The sequence below is a fragment of the Populus euphratica genome, unplaced genomic scaffold (assembly GCF_000495115.2).
Source record: "Populus euphratica unplaced genomic scaffold, PopEup_1.0 scaffold41.1, whole genome shotgun sequence".
In the NCBI taxonomy this organism is placed as follows: Eukaryota; Viridiplantae; Streptophyta; class Magnoliopsida; order Malpighiales; family Salicaceae; genus Populus; species Populus euphratica.
In genome coordinates this window covers 888,221-912,434 of record NW_011499868.1, presented here as the reverse complement: position 1 = coordinate 912,434, position 24,214 = coordinate 888,221, and the positions used below count along the sequence as shown (strand labels likewise).

Below are 24,214 nucleotides of genomic sequence, written 5' to 3'. Positions count from 1 at the left end.
ACTTACATAAAAAATGGCAAAATTAAGTAGCAAGAACTTGAAGATTACTAATCATCCATAAAAAATCACAAACAAAAACAGTCCCAGCCTCAGCAGGTGTTTGTTTATGTGATTGTTTTTATTTTTAAAACAAATCACAAAAAATAAATGTTAAGTAATTAAGAAACTGTGATTTATTTCATGAGAGATTTATCATTGTTATGTTTTTAACGCGGTTTAGTGAATAGTAGTTTCACGCTGCTTTTCTATGCCTTCACACAGTAGCTGTTAACTTTTGTAAAAATAAACATTGAAAAGTGAATTTAATTCACTCTTCATTGTTTTGGTTGAATTGAATATTGTTTAAATTTTATTTTTTATTATGTAAGTTAGACACAATTTAATAAAAAAATTGATTTTTTAATTATATTTTACTTAAAAAATTGATGTTTAATATTATTAAATAACACCACATAAATTAAAATAAGATCGTATAATGATGTATCATTTGTAAAATTTAATCATAATTTTAATTTTATTTCTGATGATATTTTACCTGATTTTATTGTATGCTGAAAAAACCATGCAAATTACAATCCTTATCAAATGATTTTCATATGTGATGTAATTTTAAATAGGTTAATGTAACAATACATATGTGATGTAATTTTAAATAGGTTAATATAACAATAAAAAAATATTTAATATAAAAATATTATTTATTTAATGATGTAACAATAGTAGTTAAATTTATAATTTTTAAATTAAAAATAATTAATATTAATATATATCTTTTTTAGTTATTTTATAATTTTAATTTGAAATTTTTTTTTTACCAAACACATTGAATTACATTTTATTCAACCTCAATTTCAACCATAATTTTAACCAAATATATATAAATATCATACCAATATCAATCAAAAATAATTTTTATAAAATAATTTTTTTTGTATCATAACAAAAAAAAATTTACTGCAGTACAAAACACTCAATTAAAGATGGGGTTGGTCGTGATAGCTTAATTGAAAGATAGGGTTTGGTTCTTATAATAAAAAGAATAAAAACAAAAAAAAATTCAGAAACCCTATTTCATGAATCAAGCTATTATTGACACGATCACACGCATATAATAATTGTGTATCATGATTATTTTGGTGACCATAAATAGTTTAATCATCAGCTACATTAAAACTAAATAAATTAAAAGATATAAGGAAAGCAAGTAGTTATAGATATATCTCACTATTTATTAGAATAATAATTAAAAAAAAGTATTGTAGTTACAGAGACATTTCATTGTTCATTGGAATAGTAAAATTATATTTTCATTATCAATAAAAAAATTCATGAAATTTGCAATTAGAGGTAGAATGTTTTAAAAAGAATATATTCATCATTGTAAAGTTGACCGGAGACAAATCGGTGAGAACATTTTTTTATAGTAAAATGACTATTTTGCCATTGCAAACAAAAAAATATTAACTCTTTGATAAAGAGCTCTTTAGTTTTTTTATTTTAAAAATAATAAGATATGGTCATACGAGAAAAAAAGTGAACATCCAAGAAGAGACTTCTTCTTTCTTTCTAATTTTTAAAACAATTAAATGACAGAATAAGCTTGGGAACCAAAAAGGAAATAAGGTTGATTTCAAGGTTGTTTTAGTCCTTTTATTTTAGTTTTTTGTTATTTTTAGATTTAGTTAAGGGTTATTTGGTAATTTTTAATAATTAAAAAATTTCCATGTATCAACGCGTGACGCCCTCTACACCATTCGAGCGGCGCATGCAGAGCACTTCAATTACCAAAATCCTCTATTCGTGATGGCTTTGGGAGCAGCAAGATATTCTATTTTTGGTGGAGTGTTGCGTACTTAAGAAGAGGTCCAGTTAGGATGAGGTAGAGTTTTTTTTTTTTTTTTTCCTCTTTTTTTATGATGCTCTTAAAATTCATGCCAACCTTTTAAAAAAAAGTGTCATTGAGACTGTAATTGTATCAATTTTGATCCCTTTTTTTATTTTTATTTTTGCAGTTTTTGATTCTTTTTTAAGTTTAGCATTTTATTCCATTTAATTTTTTTATTCAATTTAATCTTTTTATTTTTTATTGCTTTATTCATATGTTTTATACTTTTCCTGATTATTATATTTTTATAATTTTATTTCTTATCATTTTATTGCATTTAATTTTTTTATTCAATTTTAGTCCTCATTTTTTTATTAACTTTTTTTTCTTATCATTTTCTTATTTTATTTTATTTTTTAATTTAACCCTTGAATTGTTTTCTTTTATTAGTTTATACTATATTTGATTTGTATTGTTTGAAATTTAAATTGTTTTATGGTTAAATATTTTTATTTTGTTATTTTTTCATGAGTGCTTTCCAACATGGCAATCTTGGGCTCATGACTAGGCTCAATTCAAGTTTAGTCTCTTTTTTTTGGGTTTTTTATTGAAAATTATTTTTTTTAATTTATCGTTTAATATTTAGTTATTAGACTATTGACTTCATTGTTTGTTCTTTTTTTATATTGAGTTATCCCGACCTCATATCTCGGATAACAGATTTGTCGAATTAACCATGATTAACTTAGATTTTTTTCCTTAAAGGGTTTTTTTTATGAAATTCATTTTTTTTATAGCTTCATTCTTTAATGTTAAGTTATTGACCCATGAGCTATGTGATTTTTTTGTTTTTCTTTATGTTTGGTTATTTTGAAGTGTAAGTTAATCAAGTTAACTCACGTTAAAACGTATTTTCTTTCTCATTTTTTTTATTGAACTTCAGTTTTTTTTACTATGGTTTTTTTTAGAAGCCTATTTTTTTTTTTATCTCAATCTCATATTGTGAGTAATGGGTTAGTCAAGTTAACCTGAGCCGACTCAAAAGGTTTTCATTGGTTTTTTATATTTTTTATTTATAATTTTATCATTTTGCATTAAATTATTTGTCATTAAACTTTGTTATTTTTTCATTTTTCTTTTTGTTTGGTTATTGCAAAGGCAAGTTGTCAAGTTAACTCGAGTTAATTTATATATTTTCTTCTTAATATTTTGTTATTCAACTTTGGTCTTTTTTGCTAGATTTTATTTTTGAAAGTTTTTTTTTTATTCAGAGCTTATGTAACGAGTAAAAGGTTAGTTGAGTTAACCTAAGTTAAATCATATTTTATTTTAGTGCCTTTCAAGACAAAAAAAAAAACAACAACTTTGGTTTATGATCATTTTTATCCTTTCACATTGATTTTTTTGTTATTTTTAGTTGGAGTAGGGGGGTTGATATATCCTTTAATATTTAGATAATATTAAAAACATGATTGAAGTGTGCATTGCACAAATTAACACACAGAGAAATATCGTGGTCTTTAAATGAGGCATGTAGGGGCGTTATTATTAAACAAATGTTTTCAAGGCGGTTACCAAATCATCTTTACAACCTCTTCATCCTTAGTTAGTATGTGTCCTGAACAAATCTTTGATTTGGTGTCAACCAACCTTTTTTTTTATGTCTTTCTCTTTTTCCTCCTTGGTTTTGGCCCCTAGCCCTATAAATTTTCAAAACTACCCCTCAATTTCTCTTATTTTCGGATTTGGCGCATGTACTCTGGGTTTTTAATTTTTATCCTTAGTGTTTGGTCCTTTTGTAAAGTTTTGATTTTTTTTTCAATTTAATCTTCAAATCTCAATTTACCATTTTTTTTCCACTTTGGTTCTCATTCTTCTAAAGTTTTTTTTAAACCTTTTGTGTAATTGTTTTTAGTTTTCAATTTCATCCCTCAATATAAATTTATAGTATATTAATTTTTTCAATTTTTTCATTCTTTTATTAACGTTATTTTTCTTCTCAATTTCACCATTTAGTTGAAGATTGTGATTGCCTTCTAATTTATTTTTTTATTTTGATTTTATTTATATTCTTCTAATTGCTATTTTTTGGGTTTCTTTTTTATGATTGTTTTATTTTTTTTCAAATTCATCCTGCAATATTTGATTTACCAAGGATTGATTTTCATGGTTTTTTCATATATAATAGTTCCAATCTAATGACCCATATCATGGATCTAATAAGTTAACAAAAGTCAATATTTTTTTTGTTTTTTTTTATTTTTATCTTTTGAATTTTTTTAAATTAACTTTATATTTTTTTTAAATTTATTTTATATAAAATTATCTCAATCTTACGATTTGAGTCATAAGTTTTTTGTGTTAATCCAAGTTGGTTTGCTTCTTACCACTCAAGTCACGTATCTATAATGCTATCTCAAGTTGATTCATATTAATTTTTTATCTAATTTTATGCTTTAATTTTTTTTTAAAGTTATCATGATTTTTTTATTTAAAAAATTATTTATTTACTAGTGTTATTAATTTGATTATCGTGTAGTTAAAATGAATTAATTAACTTATTATACCATTCAAGGCTATGTCATTGGTTCTTTGTTTATTTTTTTCAAAACGTTCCTGCGGTAGTGGACATTAGTTGCTTTGGAAAAAATATGGACCGGCTACGTAATGCGGGCCCACACCTAGTACATAAAATCATCAAATACCCTTTCCATCGTGGAGGAACTTTAAAAAAATGAAAATGCGGCTGAAAATTGAATCAAGACTATTCAAAATCCAACAACCACCATCTAATTCACTGGCACTTTCCTGGATGATATATTATGTATGTGTGTGTGTGTTTGTTTGTTTACATAAAATTTAATGATAAAGTTATAAAATCTTATTAACATCTTCTTATTCACTTGTTAGGATTTGTCAATTTAAATTTGGTATTTTGCATAATAGCTCAGTTTTTTTTTTTATTAATATGTATATTCAGGTCTAGTTATGTATATTTTGATTAATCTGATGTATCCTGAATTTAATAATTATATGAATTTTTAAAATTTATAAGATTTAAATAAATAATTCTTAAAATATAAACTTATAACATAAATAATTAAACTACACCATTTGATGCTCAGTCTACCTTTTATAGGATGATGTCACCACGTGGAAGATAACGAGTTAATCTATTCATCAAGCTGTTACCTTCTTTCACTCGGTCCGTCATGAAAGGCCGGCTGACCTTTTAAGTTTTAACTCTACGTCCAACTTGGACTCCAATGCCTCTGGAAAGTCTCTATCAAGGTTAAATTTGTAAGCTCAACACCTACCCTACTGTTTATTTCTTGTGGTGACTTCTCCTAATGACGTTCTCAATGTCACGAACAGGGCTCACGGGTCCAGTCTTGTCTTCTTCTTCTTCTTTTTTCCTGTTTTTTTCGAGTAATTAAGGGATGAAGGATTTTGAAGTTTGCACAATAGAGTATGGCCATTGAAGTTTCAATGTTGGTGGTTGTATTTTGAGCAAACAAGAAAGCAAGTGAATTATAGGGGGGCTATAATTTACTGTAAACCACTCTTTTCTTTTAGTTGTTCTTTATAGTTTTTGGTGCTGAGTATTGACTTTTAGCTGCTTCTACTACTTGGAAGGCAGTAGACAATGAATGTTAAATAAGATCAAAAGAAAGTGATGGCACAACGTGTACGAAGCACTTTCTTCATCATTTTGATTAGTCACGCTAGGATTTGTTTCTTCTTATGTGTTTTTGATTGCTAAGCTCTTGCAAAACTGTAATCCTTGCTAGGATAGTGGGCGCGTGTCTTAATTGCAAACAAGAACATCACGAAGTGACGATCATTTTTAAATAATTCTTTGTAAATGATGACAAATGGTTGTTTTTCAGTCAAATTTGCAATGGATTCATGTTTTGATCCGAAGACTGCTATGGTGGCTTTAATTGTCCTCACCTAAAGACAAGATGGAGAGAGACGTATATTTTTATTTTTATTTTTTTGTGGTGGATGGCATTGTTTCTTTGACAAATCAAATAAACTACTCATTACAGCAATTTCTTTACCTTACTTTTGAAACTAAAACCACACTGTCCACTGGTCATCACAACAATAGTCGTAATTATTGAACAAGACAATGATGACTTAAATGTAGACCACCCAGTAGGTGTACACACAATCGGTCTTTACTTGACCCTATCGTGATGTTCATGTAACGAATTATGATATATCACCGAAAAAAGGAAAAAAGAAAGAAATTGCTATGATAGATTTCGACTTGGACGGTACCTGTTCAAGCTCTCATTTAATCTTTCTCGAGAAAAAAACCTTCACTCTTCGTCTATTATCTCCAATTCTTTCAAACTAGCTCCCAGTGATCTATACTGTTGTTGCAGTTTAGATTCAAAGATGACCACTCATTATTCGTAATCCCACCTTGAAAGTTGAATCAGAAAGTAGAAAAGGCAGAAGAGATGATTAGCCATGCCAAAAAGAATTTCCCACCGAACAAAGCATCTTCGACCTCAAGAGCCTAAAGCAATAAAAACCTCTAAAACCAGCAACCAACCCTCTTTTTCTCAGGAAGATGAGAAGGGAGGATGGGGCTGCTTCCTCCCTTTGGGTTGGGTCATGGGTGCTATCCTTCCTAGCATGTGTCTCTTGCAATTGATTTCCATCCCTTTCGTCAATTATTAGCCACAGCCAAGTTAATATCCATCCTTGTTTTTACCCTTTTCCCTACTTCCTAACAAATAGAGCCTAAAACAAACTTCACATCCCGACATTGCTTCCGTGTTGAACAGATTATGGCTTGGCCCAGGGCAAAAAAATATAGTAATGATATACGTTGAGGCCTACATGCTAGGCCCAGGGCAAAAAAATATAGTAATGATACGTTGAGGCCTACATGCTATCTATAACATTTCCGGTAAAAGCAATGATGATTGGCGCCGAAGAAAACTAATTGAGATTAAAATAAGGCAGTAAGTACGCACCCAACACATGCAACCAATTATTATCTTATTAACAGTTTTAGGAACAAGTATGTGATCAGTACACGCCACCTGAGACCAGTGACTCCATTACAATGCAGAAACCAAGAAGTTGGAAATTGAAGAATTTCAGACAAAATTCCAAGCAACTCATTGCTGGCTGAACTAACAATGAATCAGCATTCACTTGCTGCTAAAAATACAAATCCAACTTTGATCGATTAAGATATATGGATGATTTCCATCTTGAATTTAGTAGCATTACGGTCAAAGTGATGTACCTAAGATAATTTATTGCAACCGCAGGCTTATTCTCACCATGGAGGTTATTGCATCTCAGCGAAACCTCTCCACATGCCATCCTGGTTCTTTAAAGATCACATATATATCAATACACACGAGCCTTTGGTGGGAAGGTCTCAACCTCATCATCCAATGTGTTCATGTGAACTGGCCTGTAATCAAGTCGGACCTTCTCCTTCTCCCAATACCTGCAAATCCAACAAGCACCGTCGTGTTAACATGAATGAATAATGAGAGGTTGACTTGGATGGAATCACAATCCTCCAAACTAACAGGTTGACTCATCATTTGAATTGCTCCATTTCAGAATTCGGTTTCTGCTATGATAACATGAAATCTACGTCTTCGATTCAAATAAATAATCTTCTGGTAGAAACAAAGATCTAAGACTCACCCCAGAGTGTGCTTCATCCATTTCTCATCATCTCTTTTCTGCAAAAGCAAAGCAACTTACTTTTATTGCAAGAAAACTGAAAGCAAAAGAGAAACAATTAACTGGAGAGAGAACTAGACTAACAGTGAAGTCTTCACGGGCATGTGCTCCTCTGCTCTCTTTCCTGGCTTCAGCAGAGTGCATAGTTATACAGGCATTTATCAAAAGGTTTTCCAGCTCTACAGTCTCGATCAAGTCAGAGTTCCTGTTAAAAGACATGATAATTGAAGTTCAAACAACAAAGAAACTGCAATTAATTTGATCATCAACAGCCTCAACTGTAATATACCATATTAAACTCCGATCTTTCACTTTAACATCATGAAAGCTTTCCCATGCTTTATCAATCAAATGACAACCTGCAGAAGTAACAGGGTAGGAATAATAAGCTTAGTAAGATAAATATTGTCAAAATAAAAATTGCCTCAAAATAATGGCAGTATAATCAAATTGAAGCCAATTGAAAATTTAAAATAGTAAATAATAATAATAATAATAATAATTTAGAACTGTGGGACTGGTATTTGAGTCCTAAGCCCTTCCCTTCAAGTTCATGTAATAATAAATCAATTTTACAATTCATGCAAAAAGGAGAAAAAGAAAGGCATAAGGAAAAGGGGAAAAGATTGGGACAATCAATATCCATTAAATGCAGTTAGAGAATCGTATGGTAGAGACCATATTGATTTAATATAACGTACCAACAAGAGGAAATAGTGATAGTTCACTTTACTAGATCAACATGCATTCCACAACATGACCTGAGAGTTTTGGAATTATAGCAAGACAAAACAGTAGTTCATGTAAATTGATTACCCTCTTCCAATGTTTCTTGCGTGCGAAACACTGCAGCATTGCTCTGCATTATCCTCTGCATATTTAACCGAATTTGTGAAGTTGGAAGTGATCCATTTGAATTTCTTAGTTTATCCAGCCGTGCAATAGTTCTCTCCCCAGCATCCTTTTCCAAAGGTTTCTGTTTCTCCCCTGCAAAATGAGATTTGAAAACATCAAATCCTTGGGCCTTTCTTTTTCTTTGTATAGGAAACTAAATCCTAACACCTACCCCATCGCTAATTCATCTACAGCAATTAAACATTCAACTTGCCTGGTCTATTGATCTCAGCTACTCTATTTGCACAAGCTCGGCCAAACACAACAATGTCAAGAAGAGAATTTGCACCAAGTCGGTTGGCACCATGAACTGAAGCACAGGCTGCCTCGCCAGCAGCCATTAGTCCAGGAATAACAGCATCTGGATCATCACCTTTAATGGTTACTACCTGAAGAACATAATGAGATACAGTTAAGAAAGCAGGATACTGAAAATGAATTTGAGAACGTGTGATGGAATCGAGAAACAACATTGTCTGATTTAAAAAAATATTTGCTGATTTAAAATGTGATCTTTCATGAACATGTTATACTGAAGCATGATAATTTAATCCTAAAGAAGCATGATAATTTAATCCTAAAGCACCCAGTTCTAAATATTTTCTCAATCGAGTATTTAGCCTTCTGTTAGTTTATGTACACTTTTTTTGGAAGAAGTTTGGTTTATGCACACACTTGTTTTATAGCATCTGACTAGTGACAGTAGCAGAACCCAAAAGATGCATTTCTTTAACTCTCACCTCTCCATGGTAATTTGTGGGGATTCCACCCATGTTATAATGCACAGTTGGTAACACTGGGATGGGTTCCTTTGTAACATCCACACCAGCAAAAATGGCAGCAGTTTCAGAAATACCAGGAAGCCTCTCCTTGAGCACATCTGGGGGCAAGTGATTCAAGTGCAGATAGATATGGTCCTTCAAAGGTCCTGTCAAAACAGCATGAAATCCGTTCTATATATTAAACTGAGTATCCATATCAGATAGAGAGCAGGTACTAACTTTCAAGCCTTGTAGTCTAGTGTAACAGGGCAACCTATGGATATATAGCTTATCACTCAAACCTAAAAGTAGATACTGGTCCAGGCATAAATAAATGCATTACAACTTTCGCATGATTCACAAGAAACAAGCAACTGCAAGTATAAACTAGAAAAGAACAAAAATAAACATAAGAAATATTTGTTACTAAAACCTACATTCTAATCAAACAAAAATCTACTGTTCTGAGAATCTGTTCTAGATCAGCTCACTGTTCAAGTCAAATCTTAAGATGCAAGAAAAATAATGATAACAAACATACACATAAAATCTGCTAAATGCATGTCATTAGCAAATATCTGGATCTAGCAATCAAGCATACCTACACCACGACCTTCCCGAATTTCCATAGTCATGGATCTTGAAACAACATCTCTTGAAGCAAGATCCTTGGCTGTAGGTGCATACCTTTCCATAAATCGCTCACCTTCACTATTCCTAAGGATGCCACCTTCACCACGAGATCCTACATGACACAGATAAAAAATAGAATCAGACATTGTTCAGTTTAAAATGAATAAAAATCAGTTTATTTGGAGAAAGTAATCATGATACATTCATAACATGAAAAAAAAAAAAAACAAAAGGAAAAAGACATGCAACGTGTTTTCCAAGTGAGCTGAAAAAAGAAGCAACCTTCTGTAATGAGGCACCCAGCCCCATATATGCCTGTAGGATGAAACTGAACAAACTCCAGATCCTGTGGAAGTACATCAAGAAGAAAATAAATACCTGGATATGAAAACTTCAATAATACTCACTTCAGGTATGAGAATCACAGCTAACCTCAAGTGGAATCCCGGCCCGTGCAACCATTGCATTGCCATCTCCAGTGCATGTATGAGCTGAGGTTGCAGAAAAGTATGTTCTACCGTAGCCCTGAAAAAACATACAAGGTTACAGGTAAATTGAAGGCATCTTTTTCAAGTACTTCAAATCCAGCAAGCATTGGCTACAATATAGTACCCCTGTGGCCAGAATTGTTGACGCAGCACGGAATCGATGCAATGTCCCATCTTCCATGTTCAATGCAATTACTCCTTGGCAACTACCTGTTCATCAAATATCAATAAGCAGTCAACTTACAGCATATGTATCCCCCAAGTATAATAACAATAAAATACACTGTTTATTCTACGTAAAGGCCTAAAAGAAAAAAAAATAAGAAAAGCAAGAAATTCAATATAGATGATAAAATAAATGCAATGTCAATACAACTAAAAAGAACCAAAAAGGCACCACTTAATGTAACATCTTGAATATGACTTGTAAGGCAACAATACAAAATTATCCTTGAACAATGATGAAAAACCATCAGCTAGCCTTATGACAGAGATCTGATAAGCTCAGTACCCAATATCCCTTGAAGCCCATGACATAAGGATGTTTCAACCAATTTGAGCAACCATGTACAAATGGTTTTAGTCCATGTATATGGAGTTTGGTTAATGGAGGATGATAAGGTCTAAGGGTAATAATGGGAAAAAAAAATTAATTGTATACCAAATAACCCCCCATTCCCTCTATTATTGATGTTTTCTATGATTTGGAGAGACTTAAAGGTTATTATAAATCCTCCAATCTTTCCTCTCTTTGGAAATAAACCCCAAAACAAGCTTGGAGGGTTTTTAATCCCTCTCCCTTCCCTTTAAAACTCTCCCAAACATAGTCTAAGATACACCGATTGTTTTATACCACAAACAAGTGAACAATGTTAGAAAAAAATGTAAATGATATCCATAAACATACCGTCATTATTCATTAATAGATCCAGAGCAAAATATTCCACGAAGAATTGTGTATTATGTTTCATAGCTTGGCCATAGAGAGTATGCAAAAGAGCATGCCCAGTTCTATCAGCAGCACATGCACAACGATATGCCTGCCCACCTGTAAGAATAGCCAAATATTAGAAAGCTATTAACATAAAGCACATGACTCTGCAATCTCAAATCACCTTTTCCAAAATCTAGACTTTGACCCCCAAATGCACGCTGATAAATTTTTCCATCTTCTGTTCGAGAAAATGGTAAACCATAGTTCTCAAGTTCAATGACTGCCTTTGGCGCCTCCCTACACATGTATTGTATGGCATCCTGATCACCTGTACAAATATCATGGAACATTAATGTTCAAAAACAAAATTTAGTCATGACCATTACAAAATGTAGATTGTGCATATTTGTGTGATGTTCATAAGCCCCTTAGCCTAAGTCCCAATTTCCCAACACACAAAGATCTTTCAAAATGAAAAGCAGTACCCTTCAGCAAATATAAGGAATACACATGTAATGTCAGTGGTTTACTGTATCAGATGCCAATTTATCTTTGACTCTGTAAGATGAAGATAACTATAAAGGCAGAGCAGCCTCATTAAATGTAGGGTAATTACTTGCATCACAGTAAAATCTCAACTTTCCAGATTCAATGTAATGCATGCACTACAACAAAATGTTCCTAGTTCGATCAAGCAACATACCCAACCAGTCACTTCCCTTGACAGTGTCGTACATGTGCCATCTCCAATCATCTTCAGTCATATTTCCCAGAGCGGCATTAATACCACCCTGCAGAATTTGGCATTGCATAGCATATCAGTAATACATCCATCCAAAAAGAAGCAGACTTCAGATAGTGGCATCCTGTTAAGTGCAGTTAATATTTGTACTAACAGTAACTACACCCGATCCAACAGCGAAAATATAATAAAAAAAAGTCATAACAAGCAAAAAAAGAGGTGTTTTCTTATCTGAATCTTAAAGACAGGACCCTAAAGCTCACATGCCTTATGATCCCCAGTTAAAAATCACACTAAGCACAAAGACAGCACATGCCCTTCTGATCCTCATCCCCCATTCACCCATACTGCTTCCAAATATTACCAATGGTTAAAAACATGAACCTCGTATCCCAGTTAAAAATCATACTAAGCACAAAGATCGCACATGCCCTTCTGATCCTCATCCCCCATCCACCCAAACTGCTTCCAAAATATTACCAATGGTTCGAAATATGAACCTCATATCAATAACAAAACCACCCCCAGTGGTTTAGAATCCCTTATGTCTCTCGGTAAACATTGTATTAATTTAGGAAACCAAAAATGTTGATCCAGACATCTTTCTACACTTATAGCATGCACAAATCATATAATATCAGCTAGAACATAGCTCAACCACAAAATCTTCTATACATCAATATTTATACTCTACCGCCTTCAAGCTGACTGCATACCTGAGCCGCAACAGTGTGCGAACGAGTGGGAAAAAGCTTGGTAATGCAAGCCGTGTTGAATCCATGCTCTGAAAGTCCAATAGCGGCTCTCAATCCCGCACCGCCAGCTCCTACCACAACCGCATCATAAGTATGATCCACAACCGTGTACGAGGATCTCCCCCCAGTCTACCAAACAATCCACCACAAACATCATATAATCAAACAAGCAAAAATTTAACCTAGCTTATTACGAAAAATCACAAATGCAAGAAAACAAACAACATAAACAATTATCAAGAGCCGTGCTAATTTTGATTTCCAGCTTATGTCAGCAAACTAGTAAACTAACTAGCTTTTTAAAAAAAAACAATAAACAATAACTCATAAAAATTCGAATTCCTAAACAATTATAGAAAAACCCTCGATAGCAGAATCTAAACAGAAAATGTAACCCTAACATAATACAATCGCATAATATTGAACAAAAATCAACTATTAAAGAAGCTTGAAAATCACAATCAAGTAACAAGGGAGCTATCAAAAACCCTACGATTCAGATGAAAATGAAAAGAAGAGACGTACAGAATCGGTGGAGAAAAATCTGGAAATGTGAGATCTAAAAGAGTCGTTAGATGATCTCTTGGTTGAACAAGGAAGGCGAAGGCCACGAGCCACGCACCGCCACATCTCTCTCTTTTCTGTTTTTGTGTTTGTTACCTGTGATGGAGAGTTTGCAGTGAAGGAAAGTTTTTTATAATATTCTCTATCAATCTAAAAACGGGGAGAGAAGGAGGCGTGTGTTCTATTTTGTTTAATTGCCGAAGGAACAAAAAGAAAACATCGGTGGCATTTTAAGATAGATACTTGTATTTTCTCCTCTCAAAAAAAGAAAAAACAAATCTAATTTTAGTGTCCGTTTGTCCTGTATTTCAGCCTGTATCTTATTGAAAAAAAATTATTTTTTAATATTTTTTATTGTTTTAATATACTAATATTAAAAATAAATTTGAAAAATAAAAAATATTTTTTTAATATATTTCTAAATAAAAAAACAATTTTCACTATATTTTTAAACACCCTTTATTAAGAGACTAAATACTTCATATTTAAAATCTTGGTATCATGTCTTGACCATTTGAGCCCATAAATTTAAATAAAATAGTATACAAAATTATTTATTAAATTTAATTTTATATATTTCAAGACATTTATATCATAGCAATCTCAGATATTAAATTGAAAAATAGTAAATAAATGATTTAATAAATTCAACTATCATGGACTTGGGATGGGTGTTGGATCAAAATATTTATTATAGCAATCCCAATTGTAAAGTGAAATATAAGAAAATTCAAGACAATTCGAAATTGTTTTCTATTCCTCTTTTTCTTTATTTTAATCCAACTATTACCATTTACATAATTACACTAAAAAAGAAAGAAATAACATGTATTTCTATTATTTATATCTTTAAATAATAAAAATTCGATCTCAAACAGTCTTTTTTTCGGAATCTTGTTATTTCGAAGTTTTTGTGCTAAGTCAATCATTCGTGAAGAGTTGGTAGACGTTGATAGACAATAAATGATGCAACGTGGCATGAGTTTGGAGGGTAATCATGGTGATTTAGGAGACCACAAGAACAACTTCGATCGATGGTGACGTGGTGGTTGTTGCGGCGAGGAACCACGTTGGTGCTCTTTTTGGCCACGATCAATTTTTGATGGAGGAGGTAGCCACGTAGCCTAGCAACCTCACCATTAAACACCAAAAAAGTACTCCATAATTGTACTTGTCAAGGGGTCAATCGCAAGCGTGGTCCCTCTACTTAGTTAATTTGATCAATTGAACACCCTACTTCCAATTTAATTGATCGAGTCCTTCTATTTTCAGTCTTGTAATATGAACCCTCCGTCCAATTTTCGAATATCGCAATATCACAGGATAACGGCTAATATGGTAGATGGTTTCATTAGTAAACATATTTTCCTAAGTTCGGTTGGTTTTTTTTATTTTTATTATTATTAGTTATAAAAATACAGAGAGGAATTAAATGAATTTTTACTTGCTTTCCGGTCAATTTATCAACAAAATTCTAAGGAAATGGATAAATTAAAAAAATCATATTATTAAGGATGAGATATTAAGTGTTTTTTCTTTCCTGAGTTCGGAGGGTTTTTTATATATAATTTTAGCCTTTATTTTAAGAATGCTTAAAATAAAAGCAATCGCAGCGTGAAAACTCAGGAATAATTGACCCAACCCCACCATTCCTCCCTCCCCATCACGCACGCTCACACACACAAATACATAAAATATGTATTAAAAAAATAATTGTTAGCTGGTCAAATTTAATTTCCCATGAGAATGTTGTAGGATATTAAATGCGAAATTCAATATTATTTATCACAGTCAGTTTAATTTATTTTATATAATTATTTTTTAATTTATACATAGCTTTAATTTGAATATTACAGGAGCATGGGTGCCAATATTTTGCTTAGCAACATTGATTTATGATTATAATTATAGCTAATTATAAAAGGCCTTTTAAGGTTTAATTGCATTTTAACTTTTTCCTCGTACTTTGAAAAATTACACCATGCTATACAAAAATTCAAAAAAAAATTGTAAAATAAAATTATCTTTATATATAATATATAAAAAGAGATAGATCATATCCACACTTAACATTTTTTTTCTCTTTTTCTCTCTAATTCTAATACATCTCTTCTAAAATTCACGATCTCTCTCATAAAACCTAAAAATCTAAACCATAAAACTAATAGTTCTCCTCCCAAATCCAAACCAAAATTTGAATCCAAATACTCTAATAAGATCCTACCCCATCTGAATTGAATCTTCAATTTTGATTACTTCTAATCATAATTGATAATTTCTCTTTTAGGTTTTCTAAATTTGATATGCTATCAATTTTCAAATTCTATCTTTTAGGTTTTATCGTGCGTGATTTTTATAATCTCATAAATGGGTTTATAATTACTGAGGTTGGTGATTTATAAATATTTAGTGCATAATTTTGTTAAGTAAATGAATGAGTGTTTAAGACCCTTAAATATTGCATAAAAGAAAGATCATTATTTGATTATCGCAATTGCAGATAAGCCTTTTAATAACTCTCAGTGACAGGTTGACACCAAGTTTAATGCAGCTGAGCTTCTTAAAACTATAGGGTCTAAGCATTCAAGTGAGCTAGCACTACTAAATGAGGATCTGATCCAAGCATGCTACGTGGATAGTATAACATATACTTAAATTTTATCAAGTGATTCTATATGTAGCTTAAATTTTATCAAGTGATTCTACATGTAGTTTTCTTATGGGAAGCCATTATCAACAACAAGTTGCTAGCTTGATTATAAATAATGATGGCTGCAAGAACATAGTTTTATACGGAGACAGTAAAAAAGCTTCAATTAACTATTGAAAATTATCCTATAGCATATAAGCTGGCATGGTTGAATGGAAACATTGAGGTGGTTGTTGATAAACATTGTCTTATTTCTATTTTCATGGGATCAAAATATTTTAATAGCATGTGTCGTATTTTGTTAGCACAATTGTAAATATAGAAGTTGTGGTCATATATTTTAGATGTATTTAGTTGTTAAAAAAAAAAACCTAGTGCTACGTGGAGTTTTAAAAAAATGTGCTGTGTGAGCTGAGTTAGTAGAATATTTATGTTGTTTTGTGTAAATGCATAGCAGTGTAGGAGCATGGACTGAATTGATCGCTTTAAATACTATATATTAGGGGTGGTTTTTTAACGAAATAAAATTCGAGCATCGTTTAGTGAAATGATGGGGAAGCATGGCCTAAATTGCTAAAGGAAAAAGATTTAAAAATATTATGAAACTTCAGAGATATTGTTAAAGATTTTTAGACAGGAAAACATAACCCTGGAAGTTGGATGACACATTTTAATTATAATATAATGAAGAAGAATAAGAGCCTCGTAGTTGTTTTATTAAAAAACAATATTTAAAATTATATTAAACTAATAATAAAATTATATTTTTTATAATTATTTTTAATATTAGTACATTAAAGTAATCTAAAAATATTTAAAAAATTAATTTTAAAAAAATTAAACGAATAATGTACTGGATACAACACCAAAGACTTTCTTGTCCTCTACTGTGAACGTCAAAATCATGTTAAGCCTCTTAATAAACTAAGAAAAATGATTTAAATGCTTGTCTAATGTTAAAGGTTCTTTTAAATGTTTACATGAACAAAATGTCGAGAAACTAAATTTATGATATGGTAAATGAACAACTCCGAAAATACTAAATCACATCTAAAACATAGCATTCATCATCAAAAAGAAAAATAAAAAAATAATGGAAAAATGGAAAAAGAAAAAAAAGAATATGTAAATGATTTGAGTGCAGTGTTTTACAAATGAAAAATACAAATTGTGAGGTGGTCAATTAGGTAATTAACAAATAACATGGTCAGTCCCTCTGCTATTTTTGTTTTTTAATCCAGCCCCTCATCATATTAATTTGTTAATATGATCTCTGTACTTCATGATTTTGTGTAAAGTGGACCTTTCATCCAAGTCAAATTGTCGAGTCTGACCAAATATATTATTAGTGGGTTATTTAATCATTAAAAAATTTAAAAAATATATATTTTATTAAAATTGTGTTTGTCTGGTTACACATAAAAGTGCTGAGATTTTTTCAATCTAGTATTTCCCTTCGGTTTTTTAAAAATTGATCATAAATAAAAGCTCTTCTAGATTTTTTAAATAATTGGTCACCATTTTTTAATTAGACACAAAAATCTTTCCCTCTGTAATTCATTTTTTAGTTTAATTAATATAATAATGACTTTACATTACTTAACATTAACTATCTATATATTTTAGGATTTTGCAAATATAAATTGGTCAGTTTAATCTTGCACAACCCAATTTCTTCAATCATTGGAAAAATATTTTTTTTTCAATTTTTTTATATCAAGTATCGATTCAAATTTATACCAAAAAAAAAAAATTGGCCTAGGTATGAACTTGCCTTGTATTAAATGACATGCGAAAATATTGTTCAAAACTAATGTTTGACTAAAGATGGAATTGGATGGAACGTCCATATATTAAAAAAAATCGTGAAGTACGAGAGGCCATAAACAAATTAAATTTGCGAGGGACCAAATTATTGAAATCAAAATTATGGAGGGACTAACATTGGCATTCTACCTTACAAAATGAAAATGACCTGGGTTGTCGCACTGGAGTCCAAAATAACAGTTTTGGTTGTAAGATAATCTCAACGCGTGTTTGGAGTTACAGTTAAATCATTTTTAAATTGTTTTTATTTAAAAATATATTAAAATAATATATATTTTATAATTTTTTTTTTATATTAATACATAAAAAAAAAAAAACTATAATTTCAAACTAAAAAAAGAAAATTCAAAAGTTTTTAAAAGAGCATTCCAACCACAAAAACAAACACTTACATTACCACAAGGAGTGAAGTGAGCATGAATATACTAAGATTTCGTCTAATTTGACATTTTAAAAATGTTTTTAAATTAAATTTTTTTATTTTTATATCGATGTTTTATTATAAAAAGTAATTGAAAAAAATATTATTTTAATGTATTTTTAAATAAAAAATACTTAAAAAAATAATTATAATTATATTTTTTAAAATAGCTGGGGTAGATGAAATGGAGACAAAGACAATGTTAATATTGGCATAAGTAATAATGGTAAGAAAAATTAAAATAGTTGGATGATAAAATATACAATGAATTATTTAATTGATAAATTACTATGAAATATTGTTTTTAGTTTTAAAACTTTTACTGGTAGAGTTTAAAGAAAAATTAACCTCGTATATATAATGGGTTAATTCAAAATCCAATAAAAAACATGTTTATTTTATTTGTTTTTTTAAAATAATATCATTATGACTATTGTTTTTTTTTTTTTAAAAAAAATAAACTAGACTACCTCACGTAATCAATAACTCAAAAATTGAACTGGGTCAGGAACCGGTGCTCCGTTTAGTAACTTTTTTGTTCACGAAATCAAGATGTCTAATTTATCGGTCCGACTAAAAGAATGCATCGATTAAATTTGGATTGGATCACGTCGCCAACAGGCAAGAAACCCCATGAAAGCCCAACCACCTATAAATGTAATTGGGCCTACAAACCTTTTGTCATATGCTGATGGGCCTAGTGTCTGAACGTCTTTTGTTACTCTCGATTAAGCTCAGCGAAGAGGATAAAAATTTTGCGAATTTGTCCCCCCTGTCCGCCGGCAATTCGCAAAACAAATTAATAATTGGGAATTTTAGCATTAAAAAAAATAAAGGAGCAGATAAGGTTAGGTTTGTCAGGTAAGATATCAAGATACAAATGAAATTTTTTGGTTTAAAACTTTTATAAGTTTATATTATTTTATATTTAATTTTTATTAAATAGAATTGAAATAATAAAATTTGAATTTGTAAGCGTTTGATTATTAAATTTTTAATATTATATTAAAATAATTATTTTAATATAAAAACTTAAACAGTAAAATTTCAAGATGTAATTTGTTCAAAAGAAATGGATGACTCTTGTAAGTCAGGCTGCTGTCCAAGAGAGACCACGTGATAAACCCACGACGTGCAGCTTCTTAAACCACAGGGAGTGGCGATGCAACCACTGACAGATTCATTAACACAAATCCACGAATCATTGAGAAGGAACAAAACAAAACAACCTTGGAAAATGAAAGGAAACCTAACAAAGAGTTGATTGAGGATCATATAATGGCTCAATCTTCGTGTGATAGTGAAATGACTTCCATTCCTCATGGAATGATGGCCTTTCTGATATATATATATATATATTGGTTGTTGGCCTTATCCTTTTTGTGTTTAATTCGAGAAATCTAAACCATGCATTGCATGCCAGAGATAAATGACTTCCATTCCTCATGGAATGATGGCCTTTCTGATATATATATATATATATTGGTTGTTGGCCTTATCCTTTTTGTGTTTAATTCGAGAAATCTAAACCATGCATTGCATGCCAGAGATTATATATATATATAGTTACTCAAGGCAGCATCGTGCATGTTAGCATATAATTTTTGTTAGAAAGTGGCATCCCTTAGAACTTGGAAGAGAGAATATTACGTTTTCACAGCCTGTGATCAGCCTTGTGTTACACAAGGTGTTTTGCAGCCCGCAGTCTATCGCCCCGAGATTTTTTTTTGTTGGCACAAATATTCGAACTGCTGATATCCATCAGATGAGGTTTTAACTATGTTAATACACGCCAGTGAAAAATATTGCAGAACCGATGAAACGAGAATCTATTTTAATCATCTTGTCAGCCAAAATTTGTGAAGAATAAATAATTATACAGGAATCTAAAATTGTTTAGCGCATTATTTTTGTGTTTAGTTGCGCATTTAATTATTTTTTTATCCACCAATTTAATTGAAGAAATCAGATGAAGTGAACTTTGTACTTGAATTGTTTCTACGCAACCCCACATGGTAACGTTTTTAAAAGAAATTTATACATCCAATTAGTAGCAATAGTTAGTTAAAAGAATTTATTTATTATTGTGTTTCAAAAATATGAATTTTTTTAAAATTATTTTTTTAGTATTTTTATATTAATTTAATGTGCTGATATTGTCACAAATAATTTTCTAAAAATAAAAAAAATATTATTTTAATACATGTCTTAATAATTTTTTTAAAATAATTATTATCATATTCTCAAACACCCATAAGATAGTATTTTGAAATATAGTTGAAATTTAAAACTGTGTTTTTTGAAAATTTAAAAAGTTTGTTTTGTTTAAAATTATTTTTTAAAATATTTTTATATTATTTTAATATGTTGATGTTAAAAATAATTTTTAATAAATAATATATTTCTAATTAAAAATATATTTTTAATCACTATCATTGCTACAACATGAAACATCTCTTAAATGTTACCACCGCAGACTCATCGAAGCAGAAAAACAGTAACATTTGCTTGGCCATCCGAATAATGTGGTGTTATTTAAGGCAAATACTTGATAATGAGCCAAAACAAGCAATACTCTAGTTTTCTTGAAAGATCAGAATCAGATAAAAAAACATTGAAATTTCTTGTCTCTAGTTTTCTTGAAAGATCAGAATCAGAAAAAAAAAAATTGAAATTTCTTGTTCAAATACAGTATTTTTTTTTATCTTGAAAACTAATAAATTAGTTTTTCAGTTTTTTTAAATTTGGACTGAGTTTGAAGAACACATTTTAGAAGTTCTCTCCAATTTTTTCAATACAAGTTTTTGAAATGGAAAGAAATATAAACAATACAATAATCTTTTATATATATAAAAGTATTTTTTAAAAATGTAAAGGAATAAAATTATTTAGGAAATGAAATTAAATTCGAAAACTATGTTTCTCATAAGTTTTTCATTTGCAATATCATCTATTATTGATCCAAGACGTCACATGTAACTTTCTCCTTCAAGATTGTTCTGTCACTCCTTTTATTGCAATCATCTTATTAATTAAAAAATCTCTATCGATTGTATGCATCTCGAAGAAGATCGCAGTTTTTTGGAGTTTTTCTTTGTACTTGTGTTCGTTTCCGTCTGACCACTTGTTTCAACAAATAGGACATGACGTTCGCCTATTAATTATTGGGCTTTTAGAAAAGGATTTGTGTTTCCTTTTCCATTAATTTTCTTTCAATTTTGTTAGAATAAGATAACATGAACATATTAGGTCTCGAGTTGCCCCAGCGGCTGGCAAAGAGAGGGGGGGAAAAACAAAACAATTAATATTGATTGACAATGTTCAATGAATAATTAGCTAAGAACATGCTAGACTTGACACCTACAAGTGATGTTGCCAGAGTACATAAGAGGCCTCTACAGGGCCGTAAGCTGAATTATCAGCAGATCATTTTCTTGTTTACTCGTTAAATAAATTATCAAATAGATGGAAGATGCGCCTCTGTCATGTATACAAATCTCTACTGAATACCATGTATATTATTGAAGAAATATTTAATATAATTATTTTTTTAAAAAAAATACAGTACCAACCAACTCATGCAGGCTTTAATATTCGTATAGATTAGGGTATGAATAAAAAAGGAAGAAAGAGGACAGCCTCTGAGCTGGAAAAGAAGGTGATCAGCACTAGTGTTGGGAAACTGAATAATTAGACACGAAGGGGTCCTACGCCTGCAAACAATATCGAAGATATGCATGGGAGCAATCAAGAAAGGCTAAAGAAAATACTAACAACCAATTTATAACGGGAAATAGGAGAAAAGGGAAACGGGGCAGCCTCCCAAACGACAAAACAGCCTTTGTTTGCCTCAGTTTTCATTCCATTTGTGCTCTGGTGAGATCCAGAAAGCATCACTTTCCTAGAAAGTCACGGGGAAGCTCACAGGAGGCCCTGCGCGCGGTTCCCTGTTGTATTGGTACTCGTAGGGTCCAAAATATGTCACCGGGAAGCATCCTATGTTAACACTTTGTTTTCATGATGAGGCCTCTGTTTCTCTTACATGCATCTATATATATATAGTGATTAAGATTAGAGCCCATAAATACTCTAAAAAAAAAAAAAGTCATGTATTCCTTATCCTGGAAATCTGCAATATCTTCATGGTGGGGACTCGTTGAATGACTAGAGCCCATAAATACTCTAAAAAAAAAAAAAAGAAGTCATGTATTCCTTATCCTGGAAATCTGCAATATCTTCATGGTGGGGACTCGTTGAATGACTATGGAGGCTTATTTTCCTCTCTCTCTCTCTCTCTCTCTTATATATGTGTATGTGTGTGTGATCTACTACATATTTTATCTTATTTTTGGACTTATAGTTTTCTGATAAACCTTATCTTGAAAATAATATCTATCTTGAAAAGACAGGTGACATGTAAAACTTACAGGTAATCTAAAATCTCGACTCCTAGTTGACATGGGATATTGATATTATGAACATGCAATCCGAGAAAAGTAATATTTATACGTACTTATAGTAATAATTAAAGTGAATTATATTGAAGAAAAAACCATATGACAAGCTATATGAATGAATAATTACTCCTTAGTCCCAACATGGAGGGGACCTAGGGTAAAAGTAGGATTTACAATGTGGGGAAGGTAGAGGGTTGTGGTCCTATAATATTATCTTGAGGTGTGCATCGATTTGTTCACGGATATCAGCTGGTATATCATCAAACGCCCAAAGAGACTTACTAAGCCGTTGGAACAATCCAGTGGTGCTCAAAGCTTCACGTACAGAGATCAAGAACTTCGTTTTGTATATATATTCAACATATATATATGCAAATGGGAAGGCAGAGCTAGGATGAGGAATAGAGTGGTCTCCATTGAAGAATTGATGGCATATATGCATGCTAGCTGCTGCTGTCCTTTATCATGTAACTGTGAGTAGGTGCTTGACTCTTATGGGCAAGCCCTTGGGAAAATCGACAAAAGGAAAGGCAAAGGCTTGATCGGTATCAACCAGCTCCCAGTGGAAGTTGAGGACCAAATGGTGGATGAACACCGCCATTTCTAGTTTTGCCAATTCCGATCCTGCACAAAGTCGCGGTCCTCCCCCAAATGGCATGAAGTAATTACTACTCGTCCCGCTCGAACTTGTAGAAGCACCACGAGCATTGTTATGCTGTTGTCATCATCGCCATTGATAACATAAATAAACACAAAGGCAAGGTAGCTATAATCAATATACAAGCATGATAAATAATTCTCATAAATACCAAAATAAAAATAAAAATAGAGAGAGCATGTATTCTCGTCTTCTTAAAGACCAGCACCATTTCAATTTAAGCGTTAATTCATGTACGTACTAATTTCATTGAAGTGTTAAATCATATCTTAATTACATGACAAATCTAATTAATAACTTCCAAGATTGATGTTACTGACACATCCTAACAGTTAAGATTCGGAATCTAAGTGGACAGAGATTTGAGGACTAATCAATAACTTTTTTACTCAAAATAGATATTTAAGCTATGAATCTGCGACAGATACCATCCCTAAAAAACAAGTGGGATTTGACTGCCTCTAACTATTCCAGATTTACAGAAAAGATAATCAAGCTGGGAAAGATTTGATTACACGTCTCTCCCATTCTATAATCAGAAACAACGTTATTAAACCAGCTTGTGCGGGAGTTAATTTGATTAAATCTATATAATCTGAGAAATCAACATGTTATTTATTTAATATGATTATAACTCGATTTAATTTTTAAAAATATATTAAAATATAAATAAAATTAATTTAAATTAATCCAATCAATCCAATCCAAGTTAACTTACTCGATCTGTAAATAAAAACGGGTTTAATAACTTATTCACAGTCGAGACGACGGAAGTAGCTTTCGGGAAATCAAAACATGGAATAACACATCGAATGGTCAAATGGACATATGCGTAGCAAAAGGACAAAACAGTAAAAGACAATGTCGATATATTAAAA

General features: G+C 31.1%; 2 protein-coding genes and 1 long non-coding RNA gene across 3 annotated transcripts in view; 1 reads left to right on the top strand and 2 right to left on the bottom strand.

The window, feature by feature from the left end:
- Positions 1–5,210: 5,210 nt before the first annotated feature.
- LOC105126569 (uncharacterized) lies at positions 5,211–6,936 on the top strand. Its single transcript, XR_842451.1, has 2 exons — positions 5,211–6,676; positions 6,726–6,936. It is a non-coding gene; the product is annotated as an uncharacterized LOC105126569 (long non-coding RNA).
- LOC105126570 (succinate dehydrogenase [ubiquinone] flavoprotein subunit 1, mitochondrial) lies at positions 6,826–13,575 on the bottom strand. The gene is made up of 16 exons (XM_011027469.1): positions 13,285–13,575; positions 12,721–12,888; positions 11,966–12,053; positions 11,444–11,590; positions 11,236–11,376; positions 10,453–10,538; positions 10,273–10,365; positions 10,123–10,186; positions 9,809–9,952; positions 9,187–9,374; positions 8,661–8,835; positions 8,369–8,539; positions 7,842–7,911; positions 7,637–7,757; positions 7,514–7,551; positions 6,826–7,307 (listed from the first exon to the last, which is right to left on the bottom strand). Exons 1-16 carry the CDS (start codon positions 13,387–13,389, stop codon positions 7,205–7,207), a joined length of 1,902 nt encoding a protein of 633 aa, XP_011025771.1. The 5' UTR covers positions 13,390–13,575; the 3' UTR covers positions 6,826–7,204.
- A 9,152-nt stretch (positions 13,576–22,727) lies between these two features.
- Positions 22,728–24,214, bottom strand: part of LOC105126568 (cytochrome P450 90B1) — a 9,289-nt gene continuing 7,802 nt past the window's right edge. Inside the window, exon 9 of the mRNA XM_011027468.1 lies at positions 22,728–23,393. Coding sequence (XP_011025770.1) covers positions 23,142–23,393 — 252 coding nt within the window. The 3' untranslated portion in view covers positions 22,728–23,141. The remainder of the gene's footprint in view (positions 23,394–24,214) is intronic.